The 26529-nt window shown below is 46.4% G+C and overlaps 1 protein-coding gene across 2 annotated transcripts in view; it reads right to left on the reverse strand.

Moving 5' to 3' along the window:
• Positions 1 to 2746: 2746 nt before the first annotated feature.
• SNX4 (sorting nexin 4) overlaps positions 2747 to 26529 on the reverse strand; it is a 454378-nt gene continuing 430595 nt past the window's right edge. For both annotated transcript variants that reach the window (XM_069224290.1, XM_069224289.1), the window contains 2 exons: positions 16591 to 16705; positions 2747 to 5217 (listed from right to left, as the gene is read on the reverse strand). In XM_069224290.1, the coding sequence (XP_069080391.1) occupies positions 5170 to 5217; positions 16591 to 16705 (163 nt within the window). In that variant the 3' untranslated portion in view covers positions 2747 to 5169. The remainder of the gene's footprint in view (positions 5218 to 16590; positions 16706 to 26529) is intronic.

The raw sequence follows: 26529 nt of genomic DNA on the forward strand, positions 1-26529 counted from the left end.
TCCATCAGCGTCACCACCTCCACCGAAGACACCCCCCTCGCCGCTGAACACCTGCATTTTCAGATTCGCACCGACCCGAGGACCACCCTCAGAGGATCCCTCGTCTACCGTCCTCCCGGACCGCGCGCCCACTTCAGCGACGCCATCGCCGACTTCATCTCCCCGCACGCCCTCGCCTCACCGGACTACATCCTCCTAGGCGACCTCAACTTCCATCTGGAACAAAACAACGACCCCAACACCGCCACCCTGCTCGACAACCTCGCCAACCACGACCTCAAACAACTGGTGAACACCGCCACCCACATCGCCGGACACACGCTTGACCCTATCTTCTCGGCCAGCAAACACGTCTTCTTCAGCCACACCTCCGCTCTACACTGGACCGACCACAGCTGTGTCCATTTCACATTCCGACGCGAGACCCGCCACCTCCGCACTCAACCCATCCCTCGTCGACAGTGGAACAAGACCCCCGAAGAGCAACTCTTCTCAGCACTCGCCGCCAACCAACCCACCCTCACCACCGACCCCAACGACGCAGCCCTCAGCCTCACAAACTGGATCTCCAACTGCGCAGACAACCTTGCTCCCCTCAAACGCACGCATCGACAGACCAACACCAAAAAACCTCTCTGGTTCTCTGACACCCTCAAAGAATCAAAGAAAACTTGTCGCGCCCTCGAGAAGGCCTGGCGCAAGGACCACACCGCTGACAACATGACCGCCCTCAAGAACGCTACCCGCGAACACCACCACCTGATCCGCGCTGCTAAAAAGACCTTTTTCACCGACAGACTGGACAAAAACAGCCACAACAGCAAAGAACTCTTCAGCATCGTCAAGGAGTTCTCCAACCCCAACGCCAACGCCGTCACGCCCTCACAGGATTTCTGCGAATCCCTCGCCACTTTCTTCCATTGCTAGATCAGCGACCTCCACAACAGCTTCGGACACCAGACCCAACATAACACCACCGAACCCGCACCCCCTGCCATTACCCTCAACAACTGGACCCACATCAACACTGAAGAAACCAAATCCATCATGAACTCTATCCACTCCGGCGCCCCTTCGGACCCCTGCCCTCACTTCATCTTTAACAAAGCCGACGACATCATCGCCCCGCACCTCCAGCCCGCCATCAACTCTTCTTTTTCTTCTGCTACCTTCCCCGAATGCTGGAAACACGCCGAAGTCAACGCCCTACTAAAGAAACCTACGGCTGACCCGAGCGACCTGAAAACTTCCGCCCCATCTCTCTTCTGCCTTTCCCAGCCAAGGTAATAGAGAAGACCGTCAACAAACAGCTGACCACCTTCCTGGAAAACAACAACCTGCTCGACCCTTCACAAACCGGATTCCGAACCAACCACAGCACGGAAACCGCCCTCATCTCAGTCACTGACGACATCAGAACCCTGATGGACAACGGTGAAACAGTCACCCTCATTCTCCTCGACCTCTCGGCTGCCTTCGACACCGTCTGTCACCGCACCCTAATCACCCGCCTCCGCTCCACCGGGATCCAAGGCCAGGCCCTGGACTGGATCGCCTCCTTCCTCTCAAACCGTTCCCAAAGAGTTTACCTCCGTCCGTTTCGCTCAGAACCCACCGAGATCATCTGCGGCATACCTCAAGGCTCATCGCTCAGCCCGACACTCTTCAATGTCTACATGAGCCCCCTCGCCAACATCGTTCGCAAGCACGACATCATCATCACCTCCTACACCGACGACACCCAACTTATACTCTCCCTCACCAAGGACCCCGCCAGCGCCAAGACCAACCTACAAGAGGGTATGAAGGACGTCGCAGATTGGATGAGGCTCAGCCGCCTAAAGCTGAACTCTGAAAAAACGGAAGTCCTCATCCTCTGCAACACCCCGTCCGCCTGGGACGACCCCTGGTGGCCCACGGCCCTCGGCATCGCACCGTCCCCCACAGACCACGCCCGCAACCTCGGCTTCATCTTGGACCCTCTTCTCACCATGACCAAGCAAGTCAACGCTGTGTCCTCCGCCTGCTTCCTCACCCTCCGCATGCTCCGCAAGATCTTCCGCTGGATCCCCACCGACACTAGAAAAACCGTGACCCACGCCCTCGTCACGAGCCGCCTGGACTACAGCAACACCCTCTACGCCGGGACCACAGCCAAACTCCAAAATCGCCTGCAACGCATTCAAAACGCATCGGCACGCCTCATCCTCGACGTACCCCGCAACAGCCACATCTCCGCACACCTGAGACACCTGCATTGGCTCCCAGTCAGCAAAAGGATCACCTTTCGATTTCTCACCCACGCACACAAAGCCCTCCACAACAAGGGACCGGAATACCTCAACCGACGCCTCAGCTTCTACGTCCCCACCCGCCTCCTCCGTTCCTCTGGTCTCGCACTCGCTGCCGTCCCTCGCATCCGCCGCTCCACGGCAGGTGGGAGATCTTTCTACTTCCTGGCGGCCAAGACCTGGAACTCCCTCCCCACCAGCCTCAGGACCACCCAGGACCACTCCGCTTTCCGGAGACTCCTAAAAACCTGGCTATTCGAGCAGCAGTAACCCCCCCTTTCCCCTAGCGCCTTGAGACCCGCACGGGTGAGTAGCGCGCTTTATAAATGTTAATGATATGATTTGATTTGATTTGATTTGATTTGAACAAGCCACAATCTTCTCTAGTAGCAATGCAATGCTTTTGGTGAGAGCAATTAACATATCATTCACAAATAAAAGGACACAGACTGACCTTACTGATAAGACTCATTTTATTAAGCATATTTGGCACACAATTTACAAGAGTATACCCTTGTCAATTTAAATACAACGAGCAAGCAAAAGGTGTACCAATAGTTTAGTACATTACACATGACAACAAATGAAAAACGAGGCACCAGTATTTTTTTTTAATCAAATAAAGTCAAAGTGCATACAAATTGTTGTTTTCTAGTGCCCTACGGTATCAAATTAAGGCACCATTTGAGTATGTTAACTGGACAGTCCACGTGCTTGCAGTCTGTCCTGGAATGTACTGTTATCTTCTGTGCTTGTGGCCTGGGCACGCTTCTAAATAGAGCTGCTTAATTGGAATGCTTTTGAAGACCTTCACAATCGTGATCTATCTCTGACAGAACACATCTTCCTGTTCTGCACACAGAGAGACGCATTGTCGGGAAACGATCCTATTTGTACTGATTCTAACTAACAAAATCTGTAGTACCTGCCATAGGCCATAACAGAGTCCTACTCACTGGTACCATTCATGTCCGGGCAGTGAGCAGTCAAAAAAATCCTAGTAGGAAGGTGTCCTTAGAAGGTCTTGTTTTAACTGATTAGATTTTTGCCCTGTGAAACCACTGCTCAGTTTTATCACGAACGTTTTTCAGTTGAATGAACATTAACACTGCTCAAAATTATTTTGTATTGGCCTCTAACGAATATTTGTCTTCAGTCATACTATATGCTTCAGATAGACACAACCGATCAGGTTACAGCAAAGCATCTGATGTATTCAATTGATACAAAATGTAAATTCAAGACATATTTTAAAAAGTTACAGATAAAACCATTTTGACACGGCTTTTCTTTTTTTATTAATTTAGACGTGGGTTTGTGAATTGCTTTAGCAAATCGTGCTTTTTTCTATCAAAACTGATGTACAAAAAAGGAGGGGAATAAAAATTAGTTACGTTTTCAGTCCTAACTCTAAGCAGCATGCTGCGGTTGTGCAGATTCACCAAACGTGTATGAGACATTGCTGCCAAGCACGAAGCCATTATACATCTTTCATCTAATTATTTTACGTTAGGCATTCCACGGATGATAGGTCAACTAGGTACATGCAGTCCAATTTCTGCAAAAATGGCACATTCCTGAAATTCAATATTTGGTAATTTCTCGTTCATAACCATATATATTTTTGGATATTAGGCAGTATCCTTAAAGTGGCTATTTGTAAATGGTCACAGCGTGGTGTTTAGTTGAAAATAAACAGAAACTAGCTTTGGCGGCAGTAGAAAAACGACCGAACAATAGATAAGCACGATAAGAACGATTGGCATAGGAAAGGTACTTCCTGGCCTCGCTTGGCATTTATTTTTTCCCGATTAAAGCCCTACCTGGTTTAGATATATTCATAAAATGTGGTAAGAGTTCTAATCACAGTCCACGGGCATCTGATAAAATTAGAACCCACATAACCACCTGACTCATCTAGACAGAGGCAGGTTCAGTAAGGCGAGGGTGGATGGGGGCTGGAGTGGACTTGTTTTTCTGCACCGGTCACTCACTGTAGTTAGATTTGAGTTTGGAGATATACCATGGGAGGAATATCCACGAAGGTCCTCTTTGAATCCATAATGAGGTGCAGCACGTGCGCTGGTGTACAAACACTGCATCTACAGTAGAGCTTGAGACCTGCAGAGGGCGCCAACCTCTCATTGCACAGACATGTTCGTCCTCCTAGCGGACCTTACTAGTTCCAAGACAGTCATGACCTGGCTTTGACTCGAAGAATCCGACCTCCTACATCCACACCACCTCAGCATCTAGACGGTGATATCACGAGTGTGCATCACACACCAGAACCTGATCTGCCATGGCAAGAAGGCACCGAACTCCACTGGTGCTGCGAGGCCATACCAATGGAACCCTGTGTGCAACACACACAAGTTTAAAAGAATATGTATGGAGATTTTGCATTCTTGTCTCCTAACTGAATATCAAGTACAGTATTCTAAAATCAGAGGGGGCTTTGGTTATACCAATCTCTAAGAATTCTTGGCATTCACGGGGAAAATGAATTCGACTAATGTAACACGTGTGACGGAGATATAAATTGTCAAAGCTTGACGTTTTGGGGGGAACTCAAATAAAACGATCACTTTTATTTTATGTATTGACAGAAACAAAAATAGGACTATAGAGCGCAGCGGCTGCAAGAAGGCATATGGAACTGGCTAGTGGCAACAATATATCCTGAGGCGCCAGCCTCATGGTATTTAGCTAAATGGTAACCTTTACAGTACTAGTGTTTGTGCCAATCTGCACTTTGCCAAAAGTATTTGCCTCACTGCAAATCCAGATGCATTAAAATTCCCCTTCATACTGAAGTGTGTACTGTTGTGCTACTGGTCTCTGTCACTTGGCTGAGTAGGAACTAGTCTCGGCACGGTCACATTTTGCTGAAACATTCCTTTGCATTTGTCCAAACTTGAATTCCCTGAAAAAGAGAAAGTGGACAGTGTTTAAATAAGAAAAACACTACGAACAAGGGGTTGACCTTTATTTAAAACTACAGAGAGGAAACGAATTAACAGTAAAAACTGAAGGAAGCTCATCTGCAGCATTACTAGTCCATAAATTCTGCTCAGTTGTGGCATGACACTATCACAAGAATAGTTAGTTATTAGCCAGCACTTAGTCGTAAACGCACTATGCCAGGAGTGTCCAACGTAGATCCAGGATGGCCAGATCTGTCCCAGACTTTCATGAGTGCATCTGTAGTCGGTGTTTCAATATTTATTTACGTGGATATGATGACAATAAGAAATGGACCTGGCCCCCGGACCTACTCTGGAACACAAACTACTATTGGTATAAAATATGTGATGCAGAATTTATTAACCACTACAAATTCTTTGAAACTGGGTCACAACATCACGATTCAGTTTTCAAATTCACACCATCCCACAATCTTTTAGTTTCAGACCTTTCACTCTCTTGAAAGCTGGGGCTGAGTTTTACATGCACCTTCCGTACGCTTTGTTAAGTTGTTATAATTTATATTTACATGCTTATCTAGGGAAGCAAATTGGCACTCAAGATCGTTGTGGGATTCAGGAAATAAAAATGAGGGAGCGGATGTGCAGACAATTAAAAGAAACAGATCTCACATCTAACTGGCTATAAAGAGACAATTGTGTGGTATTTTGCCATTTATGTGTTTTCATTAGATGATGCATATAGGTACTTTGTCTTTTGTTTTTATTGATAGATGATGCATTTGGCTCGTGGTTTCACTGGTCAAGCTCTAATTGTCTTTTAGAATGTTTATACGCTTAGGTTTGAAGAACAAGTAACGTACCTTCGGTAACAATTTATCTGGTAGAAACATTCTAATTGCAGTATCCGTACCTTAGAATTTCCCCCAGGCGTCAAGACTGGATCCGGAGATTTTTCTTCAAGCAGTACTCTTGTGCGACGTCAGGTGGCATAGTTTGACTGGTCGCCCTGATGACGTTGGGAGTCATACACAGACACCGCCTCTGCGCAGTGATGTCAGTTTCTTTTCACAACTTTCCATGCCAAAGCGCAGAGCCATGAAGAACACTGAAAATGGTATGCCAGAGCTAAGGCCCTGAATGGGGAATCCCCGTCCCTAGAAATCAGTTCGCAAGCGGGGAGGATGGGTGAGTCGGAAAGGAATCTGCAACTAGAATATGTCAATACCACATAAACTATTACCAAAGGTAAGTAACTTGTTCATCTGATAGAGACTTCTAGTTGCAAATTCCTAACCTTAGAATAGATACCCAAGCAATGCCATTCTCGGTGGTGGGCTGCAAACCAAGATCATACTAGAACATCCTGCAGGACCGAATGACCAAAATAGCCATCCCTGTGGACCTGACTGCCAGTACTGGCATTAATGCTTTGTAAATGTGTGCAAAAATGCCCACGTCGCTACCAACAGACATCCAGGATAGGAACTCCACATGCTAACACTGTGGTAGCAGCAGTTGCTCGGGTGGAATGAGAGCGCAAGCCCTCTGGGGGCTGCTTCTTTGCCAAAGCGTAGCACATTTTGATGCAAAGTAGTACCCATCGTGAGATGGTATGCTTTCTCACTGCCTTCCCTTTCTTCGCATCCACACATCCAACAAAGTGTTGATCATTCACGTGGAAATCTTTAGTACGATTGGGGTAGAACACCAATGCTCTTTTTGGATACAGGCGGTGGAGTCTCTCGTCTTCATGAGAAGGATGTTGGGGGGAGGGTGTAAAAAGTAGGCAAAGTGATGGACTGGCCTATGTGTAAAGGCGTAACAATTTTGGGAAGGAATGAGGCTCTTGTGTGTAACACCTGTTTGTCAGGGTGCTCAGACAAAAATGGGGTTTTGAAGAAAGTCTGAAACTCACTCACTCTACGAGCAGAGGTAATGGCAACAAGAAAAACTGTTTTGAAAGTAAGGAGCCGTAATGAACAATTATGTAGTAGCTCAAAAGGAGCACACATCAAGTAAGTAAGGACAAGATCAGGTCCCACTGAGGCATGATAAACGGAGTGGGAGGAAACAAATGGGTGAGTCCCTTAAGGAATCTAGCAAAAATAGGAGACTTAAAAAGAGAAGGGTGATCAGGCAACCTAAGAAAAACTGACAGAATGGATAACCCTTAAGAGTGCCCAAAGCAGAGCCCCGCCGGGCTAAAGAAAGGATGAACAAGAGAACATCAGTTCCACTTGAGATGAAAAGCATCACTGAGCGAGTGCCGCCTTGGAAACTCCAACGTGCAAAACAGCTGACATTGCAAGTTCTCTGCGAAGGTGAACAGATCTTACAAGGCTCTCCCCACTGTTGAAAGACCTTATGCCACCTCCAGATGGAGCCACCATTCGTGATCGGCTATGCATAAATAGCTGAGTTTGTCTGGTCTGATGTTCGGAGAGCCCACCAGATGTTGAACCACCAGGGTAATGCCCTGATATGCCAGCCATGTCAAGAGGCACAGAAGCCTCCTGACAAAGGGTCCAGGACCCCACTCCGCCCTGTTTGTTGCGGTACCACATGGTGGTACTGTTGCCCATGAACACCTGCACCACTTTCCCTTTTAGAGAGGGAAAGAATGCTTTTAATGCAAACCTGATCACCTGGAGCTTCAAAGGATTGATGTGGAGTCCAGACTCTGCCGGAGACCAGACCCCTCTGATCTCCGCGTCTCCCATGTGGTCACCCCATCCCAGGAGTTACGTGCCTGTCACTACTGTCAGATCTGGTTGGTGAACGGAGAGGGATCTGCAGTTGACCCAATCCTGATTCTAAAGCCACCACTGCAGATCTTTTGCAGTCTGCTCCGAGATCTATACCATGTCGGAGAGATTCCCCTGATGCTGCGCCCTCTGGAAGTCCCACTGCAGAGCCCATATGCGATCTGGCATGTGTCACTAGCAGGATGCAGGAGATCATGAGGCCCAGCAGCCTCAGAGTCATTCTCATTGAAACCCAGGATAGAGGCTGAAATATCGGAATCGTAGCCTGAATATCCTGGACTCCCTTTTCGCGGGGATAGGCCTAAAACTGCACTATGTCCAGAACAGCTCCAATGAAAGGGAGCGTCTGAGAAGGAGTCAGGTGTGACTTCGGCACTTTGATAGTGAACCCCAGAGAATGCAAAAGGTTCTTGGTAGTCTGGATGTGGGAGACGGCTGTCTGGGGCGAGTTCGACTTCAACAGCCAATCGTCGAGGTAGGGGAAGACTGGAACCCCTAACCTGCACAGGTGAGCAGCCACCACTACCATCACTTTTGTGAACACCTGAGGGGCACTGGTAAGGCCAAAAGGGAGCATGGTGAACTGAAAGTGCTTGTGACCTACCATGAACTGTAGGTAACGTCTGTGTGCCGGCAAGACAGGGATGTGGAAGTATGCGTCTTGCAAGTCCAACACTACCATCCAGTCTCCTGGGTCCAGGGCAGATAGGAGCTGAGCCAATGTCAACATTCTGAACTTCTCCTTCTTGAGGAAGAGACTGAGGGACCGAAGATCTAATACAGGATGAAGAACCTTGTCCTCTGCACCAGACAGTATCGGGAATAACAACCACAACCTACTTCTAGCAGAGGGACCCTCTCTATAAGCTTCTTTGGCCTAAAGGGCTTGGACTTCCTCACGGAGAAGTGCCATATGATCCTCCGATATGCAATTGTATGAAGGTGACATGGCTGAAGGAGATGTCTCGAAGGGGAGGGATTAGCCCCTACGGACGATCTGGAGGAACCACCTGTCCGAGGTAATGGATTGCCATTGGGGCAGGTGATGGCGAATCCTGTCACCAACTGGTTCCTAGTGTACCCGCGGACTAGGAAGGTTTGGAGGCTGACGAGGGGGCGGGAGAGGACAGGGCAACCCGCTGGCTCCCAGATCCCCGGGAGCGTGGGATCCCAGGGTCCACGCAGGGGCTGTACAGCATGCGCGGGTCGATGGCTTGGGGGGGGAAAGAATGTGGTTAGGTGCTCCTTTCAGAGCCACGAAAGGGGCGAAAGGCGGACTGATGAGGCCAAGAGACCGGGCCGTGGCTCAGGAATCCTTGAAGCGCTTGAGCGCCGAGTTTGCCTTGTCTCCAAAGAGACTTGTACCAAAGGGCATGTCCATCAGAGATTGCTGGACATCCCCTGAGAAGCCAGATGTTCTCAGCCAGGTGTGGCGTCTGAACGCCACCATCGATGCCACCGATCTGTCCAGAGGGTTGGTCGTAACCAGCCCACAATGAATCATGAACTTTGCTGCATCCCTCCCATCTGTCACGGCTTGGGAAAGGACAGTCCCGGCCACCCCTGGAACTCTAGGCATCACTTGCGTGACCGTATCCCAGAGAGTATGGGAATAGCGGCCCAAAAGGCATGCAGTGTTCACGGGCCGCAGCGCTAGGCTGGTGTAAGAAAACATCTTCTTCCACAAGTTGTCCAGTCTTTTTGATTCCCTATCCGGGGGTGCAGTAGGGAATGTGCCTGATGAAGATAAAGTCTGAATGACAAGGCTCACAGGCGTGGGATACTGAGTGAGGAATTTGGGGTCTGATGGTGCAGGTCTATGGTGGCGTGCAATCATCCTATTCCCAGGAGCCCCTGTGCTGGGTCTGGACCAGGTACCCAAGAGGACATCCGTCAGTGCTTCGTTAAACGGGAGAAGAGGTTCGGAAGAGGAAGAACCCGGTTGAAGCACCTTGGTTAGGAGATTAGTCCTAAGATCGAGGTCCAAGACCCCAGCCATCCTTCTTACCACCACAGAGTAAGAAGCTCCCTCCTCTGTAGCCACGGAAGGTGGAGAGAGCACGCCAGCGTCAGGGGAGGTGTCCAGACCACTGGTGTCACCTAATTCCTCTACACAGTACATGTTAGGGTCAAGTTGGTATTCTAAAGGGTCCAGCGGCCCCTCTACACTCTCTCCGTATCCATAACCAAAAGTATCCGGGCCCAGGAAAGCCCATGGAGAATGGAATCGGAGTCGACTGATGCCGTTCCGGGTTGTCAGGTATAAGTATAGGATCGACGTTGATTCTGGGCACAATCGGCGCCAGGAGCGTCGATGTCTGACCCGACGCCGGGGAAGGTCACGCTGGTACAACCAGAAGTGGTTCCGGAGGGACCCTCGAGAGTCGTGGCTGAAGCCCACGACTTGGAACACGAAGGGGCCCCTACTGACTCACCTGGGCCTGAGGGCGGGTCAGTCTGCCCAAAAATGAGGTGCATGGCCTCATAGAATTCTTTCAGTTGAGCAGGGGTTGTGCCGGCTCCCGGGAAGTCGGGGAAACGCGGAGCGGACCCAGATGCAGGCTCTGATGACGGAGGCCTAGAGCTTCAACGCTCTTCCTGCGTTGCATCAACCGATCGACGGGGTGAAGTCGAAGAACGTTTATCTTTCTTCGACTTCTTTTCCTTGTGACCCGAATGCCTTGAAAACTTCGAAGATGAAGAGTGGTGGTGACCCCACGGGCTGTCTCAAGACCTTACTTTCGAATGAGACTGGGAGCGATGCAGAGATGAGTGTCGGGCCGCCAGCAGCTTTAGGAACCGCTCCCTCAAAGCTTTCGGATTCATGGCCCGACACTCGTAGCACAACTTCAGGTCATGGTCGCGCTCCAAGCAATGAGGTGCAGATCCGTCACCAACATAGTTTGGTGACAGGAGTCGCAGGGTTTGAAGCCAGTCTTACGGACATCCCTCGACACAACCACAATCTCATCACAAAAATTTCGACAAAAAATCATTGGTAGTCAAAAAATGACCGAGGGAGCTCTTTCTCCGGATATGCGCGAAGAATGGCGCGCAAAGAAAAGAACTGCCGTCAGCACGCCAGGGTGGAGCCTATATACAACCACAACCTCATCACAGTGACCACGATGCCAACAACGTCCACGGAGTCGACAGACACCACCTGACGGCACGCAGAGGTACTGCTTGAGGAAAAATCTCCGGATCTAGACTGACGCCTGGGGAAATTCAAAGGTAAGGAATCTGCAACTAGAAGTCTCTATCAGATTACTGTGAAATTTAAGGTCTCATAGCTTTGAAGCATCGTTTACAAAAATATGTTGATGCAGGCTAGTATTTCCAACAAATATTCTTAATAGAAAAATCAGTGTAACCAGTTTCAACAAGATTATGGAAAACATGAAAATAAACAAGCATTAGCAACACCAATAGGTCTGACATTGATGGTCCACCTTTTGGTTTTGTCACTATGTGTCTTGTTTTTACAAGGTTTTTGTAAAACATGATTGTTGTGGGAATTGCCAGGCCTCAATAACAAACATCGTCAAAAAGCAAACATATTTTGCGGTCTCAAAAAGCACATATTGCATTAGTAGTTTCTGGAACTGAATAAAATTACTTTATGTGCCAATATGATCCTTGGGAAAGAGGAGAATGCTGTAAATCACAGTGAATACAATTGAAAAACAGAGAGCGCGAGACAGAATTTTGAATAAAACAAAAGGTCTTGGATAACCAATTAGGTGTCCAATTGTTAAAGAAAATCACAAATCTGCACCAATGGTGTATGTGCTTGCATTAATGCAGATTTACGACTTTTATGAATTCACAGAATTTAAAGATGTAGGCTAGGATATGGTACTCCTAGAAAATATTTGTGAACTACTTTTTATCATGAGCAAATGTTCATGTGTAGAATTGCTCATGCGAAAATCTGTTAAGCGTTTACAGGTTCGCTTTCCCTTCAATCACTTTTTCCCAACCTTGGAAGAAGTTTTACTTCTGCCCACATCAGGAGTAAATTTCCAACCTTTCTCAGTATGGGAAAATATTAGAGAAGAGTTGGTGAAAGTCCCTAAAACATGCAAGTTAATAGGTTTCTACAGAGTCAAAAGGGCATTTCAACCAGTAACTATTACTTACCCCTATCTCCAGCCCCAGTACGTAGATCTATTGAAGGTGAAAAATAGGGGAATGCTAGCATTTAAACCCTATATAGTCAGAGAGGCTTTTAATTAAGCTCTTATATAATGAGATTGCTGCCATAATTTGTTGCCACACTACATGGCACCAACTGGACAAGTGGTTTTTAAAAAATTTTTATAGGACAAGTAGATTTATGAAGCAATCTGTCCCATGGACAAGAAGATATTAGTTATTGAAACATTTGCAAGAGTTTTTGGTGGACTATGGAGAAGAGCTCTTGACCTGCATTGGTACGGTGCATAAACAGAGGAACTGACAACAGTGCACCAGATGCCACGTTATCTAGGTCACTATGATCACATCCTGGGCTCATGAAGCTACAAACTGAGTCATAAGGTGGCAACTGGCAGCACTGCAGAGCTGTTGCTGAGGAAAACGGTTTCTGGATCAAGTCTAGTGCCTGGTGATATTCATAAGGTGAGGTACCTAGAGGAAGAAGTGTCCATCATAAACTGTATATGGTAACAGTGTTCTGAAAATATGCATTTTGCATGTCTATAACGACCATCTAAACCTCCTGCTGCAGTTGTGGATACATTTTATGCTGTCAAAATCATAAATTGTCCTTGTCTGATTCACCTGTTTAGTATTTTTGTCGCTAATCTAATTTCTAACTTTTTCTGTTTCCTAAAAAACAATACCAGAAATAAATCCACTTGGAATGGTGAGATACTTTGTAACATTCTTCATTAGAAGTAGAACCTCATGCACAAGTCAGTGTAGGAAGGAGTATCTCAATGGTCTGAGCAGATTCATTATTAGAAGTAGAATTTCTTGCACAAGTCGGTGTAGGAAGGAGGATTTCAAAGGTCTGGGCAGACTGTCAGACAGAGAAATCTGAAACCTGAGCATGCTACTATTCTGTATGCTATCCAGTACCCAGTTTGTTTTTGTGCCACACTAGAAGATATGCTACATTTACAGATGGGTGCTGAGCGGTTGAGTCAGAGTTACAGAGTCACTGATGTGCTAATAAGAGTGGACATTCTCTGCCTCATATAGGATGAACAGCAAGAATACTTTGCCTTCTGTTAGGAACGTATGTTGTTCCTTTCAACAGGGTGCGTGAACATATTGATGGCATTGACCTTTCCCATACTACTTCTGCTGGACCATGGGAAATCCCTTCTTTTTTCAAGGTCAAAGATCCAACTTTCTCTTTTGGTGCCCTGGATTAGAAAAAAAATGAATAAGAAAACGAATAGTGCCAAACTTTCTGAGGTAAGCCATGAGCACAAAGACCAACTTCTAATTCAATGGCAACAGCTATGTGCTGCTAACTCAGATGTAAGTTTCACAGTTTTAACAGGTGGTAGATGGCATGCCTTCCCCCTTGGATATCATTGGAACCATTCCTTAAGCCTCCTGTGTAAGGTGTTTTAACTGCTAAATGCACAGTCATAATGCCCAAGGAGAACTTATTAGAATGAAGCATGGAGTGAGGTAGAAGCTGTTTGGTGTTTGATTTTCCCTAGTGGGAGCTGAGGAGGTCAGCCAGGAAGAATATTCTTTCTTGCACATAGCAGATACTGGGGGTCATTCTAACTCTGACGGGCGGCGGAGGCCGCCCGCCAGAGTTCCCCCCTCCAGAACACCGCTCCGCGGTCATAAGACCGCTGCAGTGATTCTGGGTTTCCCACTGGGCTGGCGGGCGACCGCCAAAAGGCCGCCCGCCAGCCCAGTGGGAAACACCCCTCCATGAGGATGCCGGCTCCGAATGGAGCCGGCGGAGTGGAGGATGTGCGACGGGTGCAGTTGCACCCGTCGCGAATTTCAGTGTCTGCTAGGCAGACACTAAAATTCTTTGTGGGGCCCTCTTACGGGGGCCCCTGCGGTGCCCATGCCATTGGCATGGGCACTGCAGGGGCCCCACGACACCCCATACCGCCATCCTGTTCCTGGCGGGCGACCCGCCAGGAACAGGATGGCGGTATGGGGTGTCAGAATCCCCATGGCGGCGCAGCTTGGAGGATTCTGCAGGACAGCGGAAAACCGGCGGGAGACCACCGGTTTTCCTGTTCTGACCGCGGCTGAACCGCCGCGGTCAGAATGTCCTGAGGAGCACCGCCAGCCTGTTGGCGGTGCTCCCGCCGACCCTGGCCGCCGGGGTCAGAATGAGTCTCACTGTGTGGAATTTATTTTACTTCAAACTCTTTATGGAACCGGCAGACTGACAGTATTAGGAAGACTTCTATAAGTAGCCTTTAGCACCTGAGTTTTACATTTAAGAGCATTGTGTAGACCTCTCAAACTAAAAAGTAGCCATCACAGAGTACTGAGTGGAGCAGGGGAAGAGGCACTGGAAAAACAGCAATCGAATGACATGCAGGTAATGCAGAAACAACGTAAGATTAAGCAGAGGCATAAATAATAATTGTCAGAAAAGATGGAGGACCTTGATGCAGAGAAATTAACAATCTGCAGCCACTCTTAGGCATTTGTCTGTCTGAAAAAACACCAGTGGCATTGTTACAGGTTGTGGCTACAGTATCTCAAAGATAAGAGTGGAGTGCCAGACTATCGGATGAAAACGCCTTTTTACCCAGCAACTCCAGCTTTTCTTTACTTTTTGTCGAGTGAGGATGGGTGGTACCAGTGAGGAGTCCAGGTTTTACTTCTTGCATAAGGATTGTATAGCAATGTTTTCCAGAGATGGATGTGAAGACAAGTCACATTCTTAGCCTTTCAGGAGTTAAATCCACATTTGCCACTTGTTTGGATATGGATGAAACAGCGTGGTGCCCTCCTGTGTTAAAAGTGATGGAAACTGACTGACAACCTCACAAATGTGCCATTCCTGACATGTCGAATTATGAATAACAGATTCTTCCCGGGGAGATCTGGAGCCACAAGAATCATGGTGATATGAAACTACCTAAATCTGTTCAATGCCATCTGAATAATCAGAAATTAAGAGAAGGTATATGCCAGACGGTATGTCCTGCACTTTGACATTCAAGTCTGCAAGATGTGCTTCCCAACCAGTAAGGAGTGCACCCATCACATTTCGGTTAGGCAAATCCTGATCATTCAAAAGATTTTCCTCTAGCTCTTGGCAAACAACCTGATTAACCAATATACAGTCAGTGGGCTTCCTTCAGATCTGGGTCGAGTCCTCAGTGACCACTACAATGACAATCTTTAGCCTCACCAGAGGCACCAGCAGAACACAAGATACCATGAGGCTCAATAAAACCTAGAGTCAGAAAGAAGTCTTCTGTCTGGAAGAAGAAAAGACACATTCCTAATACATGCTGAACCCCCTCTAAATGTGGAAATGCTGTCTTCATTAAGAAGATTGCCTTGACTCCAGCAAACTGATTTCCTCTTGTTGACTCCCAACCCACTTGAATAAGTTCTGCGTATCACAGGTATGGATGGCTTTTATAATTTTGGGCCTGATTTAGATCTTGGCGGAGGGGTTACTCTGTTGCAACGGTGACAAATATCCCGTCTGCCGAAATCTAAATACCATTGTTTCCTATGGTATTTAGATTTCAGCAGACAGGATATCCCTCACCATTGCAAAGGAGTAACCCCTGTTCTAAATCATGCCCTTTCACTTTAAGGTTCTGTTGTTCACTTCACTTCCGCCAGTGACTTACCAAATCCTAAGGAATCTAAGTGACCAAACATGTCAAATGCCAGGTTATTTAGAACAAAATTCATAGAGATATTTTGGATATTTGGGTTTAGCCTAATCGGGGCTGCACATTAATATACATGTTTTGCCTACATTTCACAGAGAATATTTACTTGATAAAGTCACAAATATGTGAACGATTGAAGTTGCTGCAATTTAAATTTTGATCAAAATGGTCCTTAGATTTATGGTCTACTTTGACCCAAAAATTATCACTGGAACTGAACTGAGGATCAGGCTGGCTCTCTTTCGATCACGGCTAAGGAATCTTTTTTAACTGCTGTCTGGAAACTCTTTGAGCTAAGAATGTTGTTTGGAACCAAATCTATAATTTCAAAGGATCTTCTTGGAAATCAACCCTCTCCTAAGTGTCTCCAGCAGAGGCAGATGAGCTCTATACTGCATCCGACTGTTCAGCCTGAGTGTTTGTGGCAAGATTTGTCTGATTATTCTCTGAAACCAAAAGTAGATCAACTCACCCATCTTCCAGAGAATGTCATGCATGTTGCTTACCTCTTCACATTTTCAGTCATAGGTAGAAACAGAACCATGCTGTTCAGAGCCATTGTGGATATGTAGAAAACAAAGGTCAAATAACTTATGCCTACCTATTCAAAGGTACTTTAGATGGCTTTTCCAACAAAACTTTTTGACTATAACAGCTACAAAACATTAAGGTAAAAGTAAAAAACGCAAAAACATATAGTCATCTTCATACAAATTTACCTGCTACAGCGCATTCATGTAATACATACCTTTTTGCACATACTAATCTGCATCACAGCATAACTTATGAGTGCTTCTTTCAAGTCATGATTCTTCTGCTCTCTGAAGCGCTCAATATCTTCCCAAGCATTCCTCACAAATTCCCTGCAAAGTAATGCAAACAATTCTCATATTTGTCATTTCTGGAAAAAGGCAATAAAAGACCAAGAAAACAACTTTTAGAAATAGAACATAGATGTTGTTAACCATGTCTAGAAAATGCGCCTGTCACCTGTGCATACTTTTCGATCATTATGGAAAAAATATTGTTTTTACAAAGGAACCCTTAAAACAAAAATTACGAGGACTTAATAGTGGCAATATATTTAACCTTTTGGCAAAGTTAGAGTGCTATGCAGGACCTGCTGTAGGGCATGTTTATAGCTGGTTCAAAGCGTCTCATTCGACCTTTAGCAATAGATGTACTGGATAACCCACTGGAACTGACTTTGGGAAGCTGGCGATTGGCAGTTAGCATGATTTAAACACAGGCCTACATTTAGTGATATAGGTTTATTGAAGCAGGTTGTTTGCAGGAGCCCAGGATTAGAAGTAGTCTTGTTTTGATGGGCATACCAGGAGCGCATTGCGGCGCTTTAAAGGGGCGGGGTGGGGTGTGCGAGGAGGAGGGGGTGATGGGTGTTGAGGGTGAATTAATTTAAAAAACCCTTACCTTTCTCGCCACTGCCGCCACCACCAGTGCGCCGCTCCTCTGCTGCAAGCACAGGCTCTTAGCCTGTCCTGCGGCCAATCAGAACGCTGCCGTCATGCTGCTGGCAGCATGACAGCAGCATTCGAATTGGCCGGACTACCCAGCCAGGGCACTTTGAGGCAGAGTGAAAGTCTCTGCATGCTCTCTCCAACCCGGCAACTCAGTGCCTGTACCTTTGAGGTGCTGCTTTAGTCAGTCTGGCGGGCTCACTGAGTGGCTGAAGGAGACTCACTGCAAGAACAGCAATAAGGGGGACATTGACAACGATAGGCCGGAGGAACAAGTTACTTACCTTTGGTACCGAATTATCTGGTAGACACTCTATCTAGCTGCAGATTCCTTACCTTAGATTTCCCTGGCGTCAGCTTTGAATCCGGAATTTTTCTGTTGAGCAGTACCCTGCGGGCGCCGTCAGGTAGCGTTGCTCGGATCTGTGGGTGACGTCCGGCTCCGCGTGGCGTCAGAGCCGTCTGTGACGTCACGGTTGTCTATCTAGACGCCACCTCGGCCCGTGTTCGTCAGTTCTTTTTCCACAACTTTCCACGCCAGAAGCGTAGAGTCATGGAAGAACCAACAGAATTTAGTTTTTTAACTTGATTGTTTGAAGAAAAAGACATGCCCTTAAGAAAGGCAAAATACCTATATATATATATAGGTGTATATATATATATATATATATATATATATATATATATATATATATATATATCTCTATAGATATATATATATATATCTCTATAGATATATATATATATATGGAAACTTTCACTTACCCAGTGTACATTTGTTCGTGGCATGTTCCGCTGCAGATTCACATGCTGTGCATTATACTTCTGCCATCTAGTGTTCGGCTCGGAGTGTTACAAGTTGATTTTCTTCGAAGAAGTGTTTTCTAGTCACGAGATCTCCTCTTTAGCTCCATTGCGCATGGGCATCGACTCCATGTTAGATTGTTTTCCTGCAGAGGGTAAGGTAGGAGTGATAGAGTATATAGGTGAAAAGAAGAGAGATTTCCATGCTAATGCAAATCTATCTATATATATATATATATATATATATATATATATATATATATATATATATATATGTACAAATGTTTTTAACTTAAACGACTACAGGATCCCGGGGAGGTGGGAGGGTGCATGTGAATCTGCAGCGGACATGCCACGAACAGATGTACACTGGGTAAGTGACATTTTCCATTCGGTGGCCTGTGTAGCTGCAGATACACATGCTGTGCATAGACCATAAAAGTGGTGGTCAGCCTGTAGGAGTTGAAGTTGTTTGAAATAATGTTCTGAGGTCAGCTTGACCTACTGTGGATTGTTGTCTTGCTAAAACATCTACACAGTAGTGTTTAGTGAATGGATGTGGTGTTGACCAAGTAGCTGCTTTGCATATTTCAGCCATTGGTATATTTCCTAAAAAAGCCATTGTAGCACCCTTTTTCCTTGTAGAATGTGCTTAGGAGTAAGAGTAGTCTTTTGGCTTTAACGTAGCATGTTTGGATGCATCTTGCAATCCATCTTGCCAACCCTTGTTTTTATATGGGGTTACCTATATGAGGTTTTTGGAAAGCTACAAAGAGTTGTTTAGTCTTTCTGAATGGTTTTGTTCTGTCTATACAGTACATTGGAGCTCTTTTAATGTCTAATGTATGTAGAGCTCTTTCTGCCACAGAATCTGGATGTGGGAAGAAGACTGGCAGTTCCACTGTTTGATTTATATGAAAAGGTGAGACGACCTTTGGCAAAAATGTGGGGTTTGTTCTTAGTACAACTTTATGCTTGCGTACCTGGAAGAACGGTTCTTCAATAATGAAGGCTTGTATTTCGCTTACTCTTCGTAAAGACGTAATTGCTACTAGGAAGGCAACCTTCCATGTTAAGAATTGCATTTGACATGAGTGCATAGGTTCAAATAGTGAGCCCATAAGTCGTGTAAGCACTATGTTTAAATTCCAAGAGGGAACTGGAGGCGTCCTGGGTGGAATGATGTTTTTAAATCTTCCATGAAAGCTTTAATAACAGGAACTCTAAATAAGGAGCTGTGCTGTATATTTTGTAAATATGCTGAAATTGCAGTAAGATGTATCTTTATGGAAGAGAATGCTAAATTTGTTTTTTGTAAATGAAGTAAATAGCATACAATTATCTTGTATTGATGCTGTAAGAGGAGCAATCTGTTTAGATTGACAGTAATATACAAATATTTTCTATTTGTTAGCATAGCACTGCCCAGTAGTGGGTTTTCTTGCTTGCTTAATAACCCCCATACATTCTGATGGGAGTTGTAAATATCCAAATTCTATGACCTCAGGAGCCAAATCGCTAGATTGAGTGTTTTGGGATTTGGGTGCCTGATTTGTCCTTTGTTTTATGTCAACAGATCTGGTCGGTCTGGGAGTTTGGAGTGTGGTACTACTGACAGGTCTAACAATGTTGTGTACCATGGTTGGCAGGCCCACGTTGGTGCTAAGAGTATCATATTGAGTGAGTTTTGACATAACTTGTTGACTAGAAACGGAATGAGTGGGGGGGGGGGGAGCGTAAGCAAATATCCCTGACCAATTGATCCATTGAGCATTGCCCTTGGATAGAGGTTGTGGGTGTCTGGATGCAAAGTTTTGGCATTTAGCGTTTTTGCTTGTGGAGAACAGATTTATGTTTGGTGTTCCCCATTGTTGAAAGTATTTTTGAAGTACTTGAGGGTGAATCTCCGAAACGTGTGTTTGTTGGTGATTTCTACTGAGAATATCTGCCAACTGCTTGCGTACCCCTGGAATGTATTGTGCTAACAGGTGAATTTGGTTGTGTATTGCCAATTTCCAAATTGTTTGGGTTAGAAGAGAGAGCTGGGACGAATGTGTCCCTCCTTGTTTGTTTAGGTAATACATGGTTGTCATGTTGTCTGTTTTGATAAGGACATTCTTCTGTGTGAGAAGAGGATGAAAAGCTTTGAGTGCTAGGATGACAGCTAATAGCTCTAAGTGATTATGTGTAGCTGATTGTGTTTGGCATCCCATTGTCCATGAATGTTGTGATTGTTGAGGTGAGCTCCCCAACCAATCATTGATGCATCTGTTGTAAATATGGTCTGAGGCACAGGGTCTTGAAATGGTCCCCCTTTGTTTAGATTTGTGGAATTCCACCACTGAAGGGACATGCATGTTTGGCGGTCTATCAACACTAGATCTTGAAGTTGACCGTGTGCTTGTGACCATTGTTGTGCAAGGCACGGTTGTAGGGGCCGCATGTTTAGTCTTGCATGTGGAACAATTGCAATACATGATGCCATCATCCCTAAAATCTTCATGACAAATCTGACAGTGCACCATTGATTTGTTTGTATCTGTGTGACTATATTTTGGAATGCTTGTATTCTTTGTGTATTTGGACATGCTAGCGCCTTTTGAGTATTTAGTACTGCACCCAAATACTGTTGTATTTGTGCCGGTTGTAGATGCGACTTTTGGTAATTCATTGAGAACCCTAGCGTGTGCAAGGTTTGTATTACATAATCCGTATGGTTTTGACACCACGTAGGACTATTTGATTTTATTAGAAAATCATCTAGATATGGAAAGACATGTATATGTTGTCTTCTTAGGTAGGCTGCGACTACTGCTAGGCACTTTGTGAATACCCTTGGAGCTGTTGTTATTCTCAAGGGTAACACTTTGAACTGATAGTGCTTTCCTTGAATGACAAACCTGAGATATTTTCTGTGCGCAGGGTGGATGGGTAAATGAAAATATGCATCCTTGAGGTCTAATGTTGCCATAAAATCGTGTTTTTGGAGTAGTGGGATAACATCTTGTAGAGGTACCATGTGAAAATGTTCTGACAGGATGTAAAGATTGAGGGTCCTGAAATCTAATATTGGTCTGAGGGTGCCATCTTTTGGGGGAATCAGGAAATATAGCGAATAAACTCCTATCCCTACTTGAGCTTGTGGTACGGATTCTATTGCTTATTTGAGTAATAAAGATTGGACTTCTTCCTGTAACAGACTGATGTGTTCTGTGGTTAGTTTGTGTGACCTTGGTGGAATCATTGGGGGAATCTGTATCAATTCTAGGCAATAGCCATTGCGGATAATTGATAGTACCCAATTGTCTGTGGTAATGTTTTGCCAATTTGCGTGGAACTGTTGTAGTCTTCCCCCCCACAGGAGAGGAGTGGAGTGGAAGGGGATGAGACAAGTCACTGCTTAGGGTGCTGTGGAGGTTGCTTAGAGGTCTGAAATTTCTCTCTATTTCTGGGATACTGCCCCTTATATGTGCCCCTAAAACTACCTCGTTGGCATTGTGGTTGGTAGGTTGGTTTTGCCTGCGATGTGGATGCTTCTGTTGTCTGTGGTCTAAATCCACCTCAAAACTGCGGTTTCTGAAATGATCTCCTGTATGGTTTGGAGTATAGTGCACCCATTGCTTTTGCGGTGTCTGAATCTTTGCGTAATTTTTCAATGACTGTGTCAACCTCTGGGCCAAAAAGTTGTTGCTTATTGAATGGCATATTTAACACAGCTTGCTGTATTTTGGGTTTAAAAACTGAAGCCCTGAGCCATGCATGCCTACGTATTGTCACTGCAGTATTGATACTTCTAGCAGCGGTGTCTGCTGCATCTAGGGCAGATAGAATTTGATTATTTGTAATGGCTTGCCCTTCTTCCACTACTTGTTGTGCTCTCTTCTGGTGTTCTTTGGGGAGATGCTGAATTATGTCTTGCATCTCATCTCAATGGGCCCTGTCGTATCTAGCTAACTGTGCTTGTGAGTTAGCTATCCTCCACTGATTCGATGCCTGGGATGCAACTCTCTTCCCTGCCGCATCAAACTTTCTGCTTTCTTGGTCAGGTGGGGGAGCAGCTCCTGATGACTGGGAGTTTTCCATTTTTCAGGCAGCGCTGACCACTGTATCTGGAGGTACTTGGTGCGTTATGTAATCAGGATCAGAGGGAGGAGGTTTGTACTTTTTCTGTATCCTGGGTGTTATTATACGTGCCTTAACCGGCCACACTGAATATTTGATCTGCGTGTTTTAAAATGCCTGGGAGCATGGGGAGGCACTGGTATTTTGAATGTGTTGAGGATAGGGTATTAAACTAAAAATCCCCTTCCAGTGGTTCATTATGCATGGTGACCCCATGGTATGCTGCAGCCCTAGCGAAAACCTGATTGTATACAGGGCTATCCTCAGGTGATGAAGGCTTAGAGGGATAGCTGTCTGGGTCATTTCTAGGAATGGGATCTGGATCATAAAGATCCCATGGATCAACATTGTCCTGTTGTGAGTCAAAATAGTGTGTGGGTGACTGCACAGGTGGAGGACTAGTAGGAAGAGAGGTAGGCAGGTGTGGAGAGCGAGGAGGAGAAAATTGAGGAGGTGGTGGGTTTCTCCTTCGGCTATGGCACTTTAGCTGGAGGCTGCATAGTGTCCAATTCCTCCTGAAAGGCTAGCTTTCTCTTTGGTTTTAGAGGCGGTGCTGTTAGTATCCTGCCTGTTTCTTTAGGGATATGAATCCTGGCTTGCCTTTCGTCCATAACTTAAAGTATTGGCTGTACTTGATACTCCTCTTCAGAGGTTTTGCGGCTTTCTTTTAGTCTCTTTGAAAGTCCATGCTCCTCTGTATATGCTGGCCTTTTCGGCTCCGAAGCAAGCTTTTTCGGGATTGAAAAAGATGATACGGTGGATGATCTCGGCCCCGAAAGGGATTTCCGAATCTTCGACTCCGAAAAATGGTGTATGCTCGAGTAGGACACAGAGCCTTTTATTGACTCCGAGGTTTTGGGAGGAGTGACCTTTTTCGGTGCCGAACTGGTAGTTTGGTAACCGGCAGTCTTTTTTTGGGCCGAGCCATGGCCTTCCGGCAGTGGCGTACCCAAGGCCTTATGTTTCTGTTTTTGTGAGGGTACAGGGGCAGGCGTGCTCACATGTTGTCCCGCCATGACCGGTCTGCCCTCCTCGTATTTCTGTTCGGAGTCGGAACCTCGAACGGAGACTGCTGTCTGCATGATTTCTTCCTCCTCCACATCGAGATGTTCGGTGCTTCTGGACGGCATCTCAAGTCTTTGTGCCCTCCTGTCTTGAAGAGTCTTTTTGGAAAAGAAGGATCGACCGGCCTCACATTTTTCTTCCCGATGATCTGGGAAAGGCAAAGATTACAGACGCGATGTTGGTCTGTATAAGGATATTTCACGTGGCACCGAGGACAGAACCGGAATGGAGTCCGATCCATGAGGCTTCCACGCGGTTGGCCCGACTAGGCCGAGTTGGGCGCACGCGGCCCGAAAGGCGAGTAGAGTTGTCTTCTCCGATGGTACCAATGTGTCGATGGAAGATGTAAACCCGATCGATACAATACTGATGAAAAGAAAGCGTTTTCAAAGTTTTCAGAATCGAAATCTCGGATCGAGAGGAAATGCATCCGAACCCGACGGTGGAAAGAAAACAATCTAACATGGAGTCAATGCCCATATGCAATAGAACAGAAGAGGAGGAGTCACTCGATCGTGACTCGAAAACACTTCTTCGAAGAAAAACAACTTGTAACACTCCGAGCCCAACACTAGATGGCAGAAGTATAATGCACAGCATGTGTTTCTGCGGCCACACATACCATCGAACATATATATATCCGCAGAGCTGGGAGGCTTGGGTGGTGGTAGGTAATCTGCAGCTTGATAGAGTCTCTACCAGATAATTTGTTACCGAAGTAACTTGTTCATCTGATAGAGGTGTCTAGCTGCAGATTCCTTACCTCAGAATAGATACCCAACCTATAAGTCCTGGTGGTGGGTCTTGAGGATATATTTCATATCAGGAAGTCCTGCAGGACAGAGTAGGCAAAATGCCCCATTCCCCTCACCTGGCTATCCAGGCAGTAGTGTCTCGCAAACGTGTGCAATGAAGCCCACTTTGCCACTTGGCGGATGTCAAGTACCAGCATGCCACGAGCTAACGCAGTGGTAGCAGCTTTTCCTCTGGTAGAGTGAGCCCTCAAGCCCCCTGGAGGCTGCTTCTTGGCCAAAGCGTAGCAAGTCTTTATACAGAGAACGACCCAGCACGAAATGGACCGTTTCTGTACTGCCCGACATTTCTTTGTGCCAAAGTACCCCACAAAGAGTTGGTTGTCTACCTGGAACTCTTTTGTGCGTCAAGGTAGAACGATAATTCTCTTTTTGAGTCCAGCCGATGGAGACGCTCCACTTCCTTAGAGAGATGCGGTGGTGCAAAGAAGGTGGGCAGGGTGATATTTTGACCCAGATGGTAAGGGGTCACCACCTTGGGGAGGAAAGAGGCACAAGTTCTGAGGACTTTATCAGGATATATCGTGAGATACAGCGGTTTTGATGATAAAGCCTGCAGCTCACTCACTCTCCTGGCAGATGTAATTGCCACCAAAAAGGCTGCTTTGATAGTGAGCAGCCAGAGAGGACAGTTATGCAAAGGCTCAAAAGGAGCACACATCAGAAACGTAAGTACAAGATTAAGATCCCACTGGGGCATGACAAAAGGCACAGGTGGAAACATATGTACAAGCCCTTAAAAAAAATCTTTGTACGATGGTAAACTTGAACAAAGAAGGTTGGTCAGGCAAGCGTACAAAAGCCGATAAGGCAGCAATATAGCCCTTGAGAGTCCCTAAGGAGGAACCCTGTTGGGCAAGAGATACAATAAATAAAAGGGCATTAGATGGAGAAGAAGAAAGAGGATCAATAGACCTCTCTGCACAATACAAAACAAAACGTTTCCACCAGCAGGCATAAATCGCCTTAGTAGAGGGATGCCTGGCTTTCAGAATGACATCACAGACTTCGGAAGGGAGGTCATAAACAATCAACTGTCGCTGCTCAACCTCCATGCATGAAGCCACAAGGTGGACAGGTTCGGGTGAAGGCTTCCCCTGCTGCTGCGACAGAAGATCCTCCCGAAGAGGCAGCCTAATTGGAGGACTGATGCTCATTTTGAGAAGCTCTGGATACCAGACTTTCAGTGTCCAATCCGGAGCCACTAGGATTACTTGGGCCTGGTTGTTCTTGATTTTCTTGAGAACTCTGGGCAGAAGTGGTATGGGCGGAAAGGCGTACTGGAGGCCTGAACTCCACTTGCGACGAAAAGCGTCGCCTAACGATAGCCCCCTTGGAAACGCCAACGTGCAAAACTCCCGACATTGCGCGTTCTCTACGGAGGCCAACAGATCTAACCAACGCTCTACCCAATGAAAAACAGTCCCACCTCCGGATGGCGCTACCATTCGTGATCCGCTAAGCATCATCGGCTGAGTTTATCCGCCCTGGCGTTCAGAGAACCTGCCAGGTGTTGAACCACCAGGGTTATGCCCTGCTATTCCAGCCATATCCACAGATGCACAGCCTCTTGACAAAGGGTCCATGACCCCATACCACCCTGCTTGTTGCAGTACCACATTACAGTGGTGTTGTCTGTGAACACCTGCACTACCTTCCCTTTCACAACAGGAAGAAATGCCTTTAATGCTAGTCAGATCGCCCAAAGCTCCAACAAATTGATATGGAGCCCCGATTCCGCCAGAGACCAGAGGGCCTTGATCTCCACCTCTTCCATATGCCCGCCCCATCCCAGACATGATGCATCTGTCACTACTGTGAGATCTGTTTGGGGAAGGGAGAGGAGACTGCCTTTGACCCAATCGCAGTTCACTAACCACTTCTAGAGACCCGCTGCAGTCCCCTCCGAGATCTGAACCACGCCGGTAAGATTTCCCTGATGCTGTGCCCATTGGAACTTCAGGTCCCCCTGCAGAGCCCTCATATGCCATCTGGCATGCTTGACTAACAGGATGCAGGAAGCCATGAGTCAGAGTCAGCCTCAGAGTCTGTCTCACCGAAATCCAGGATAAAGGCCGAAATATGGGTATCATAACCTGAATATCGTGAACTCGCTGCTCGGGAGGATAGGCCTGATACTGCACTGTGTCCAGAACAGCTCTATTGAAAGTGAGCTTCTGAGAGGGAGTCAGGTGTGACTTCGGCACATTGATAGTGAACCCCAGTGAATGCAGGAGGTTTGCCGTCGTCTGGAGATGGGCGTCAAGAGCCTGGGGCGTGGGAGCCTTCAACAGCCAATTGTCGAGGAAGACTGAAATCCCTGACCTGCGCAGATGAGCTGCCATCACCGACATCACCTTTGTGAACACCGAGGGGACCGGGTGAGATCAAAAGAGAGCACGGTAA

This window comes from Pleurodeles waltl, chromosome 3_1, assembly GCF_031143425.1.
Source record: "Pleurodeles waltl isolate 20211129_DDA chromosome 3_1, aPleWal1.hap1.20221129, whole genome shotgun sequence".
Classification (NCBI taxonomy): Eukaryota; Metazoa; Chordata; class Amphibia; order Caudata; family Salamandridae; genus Pleurodeles; species Pleurodeles waltl.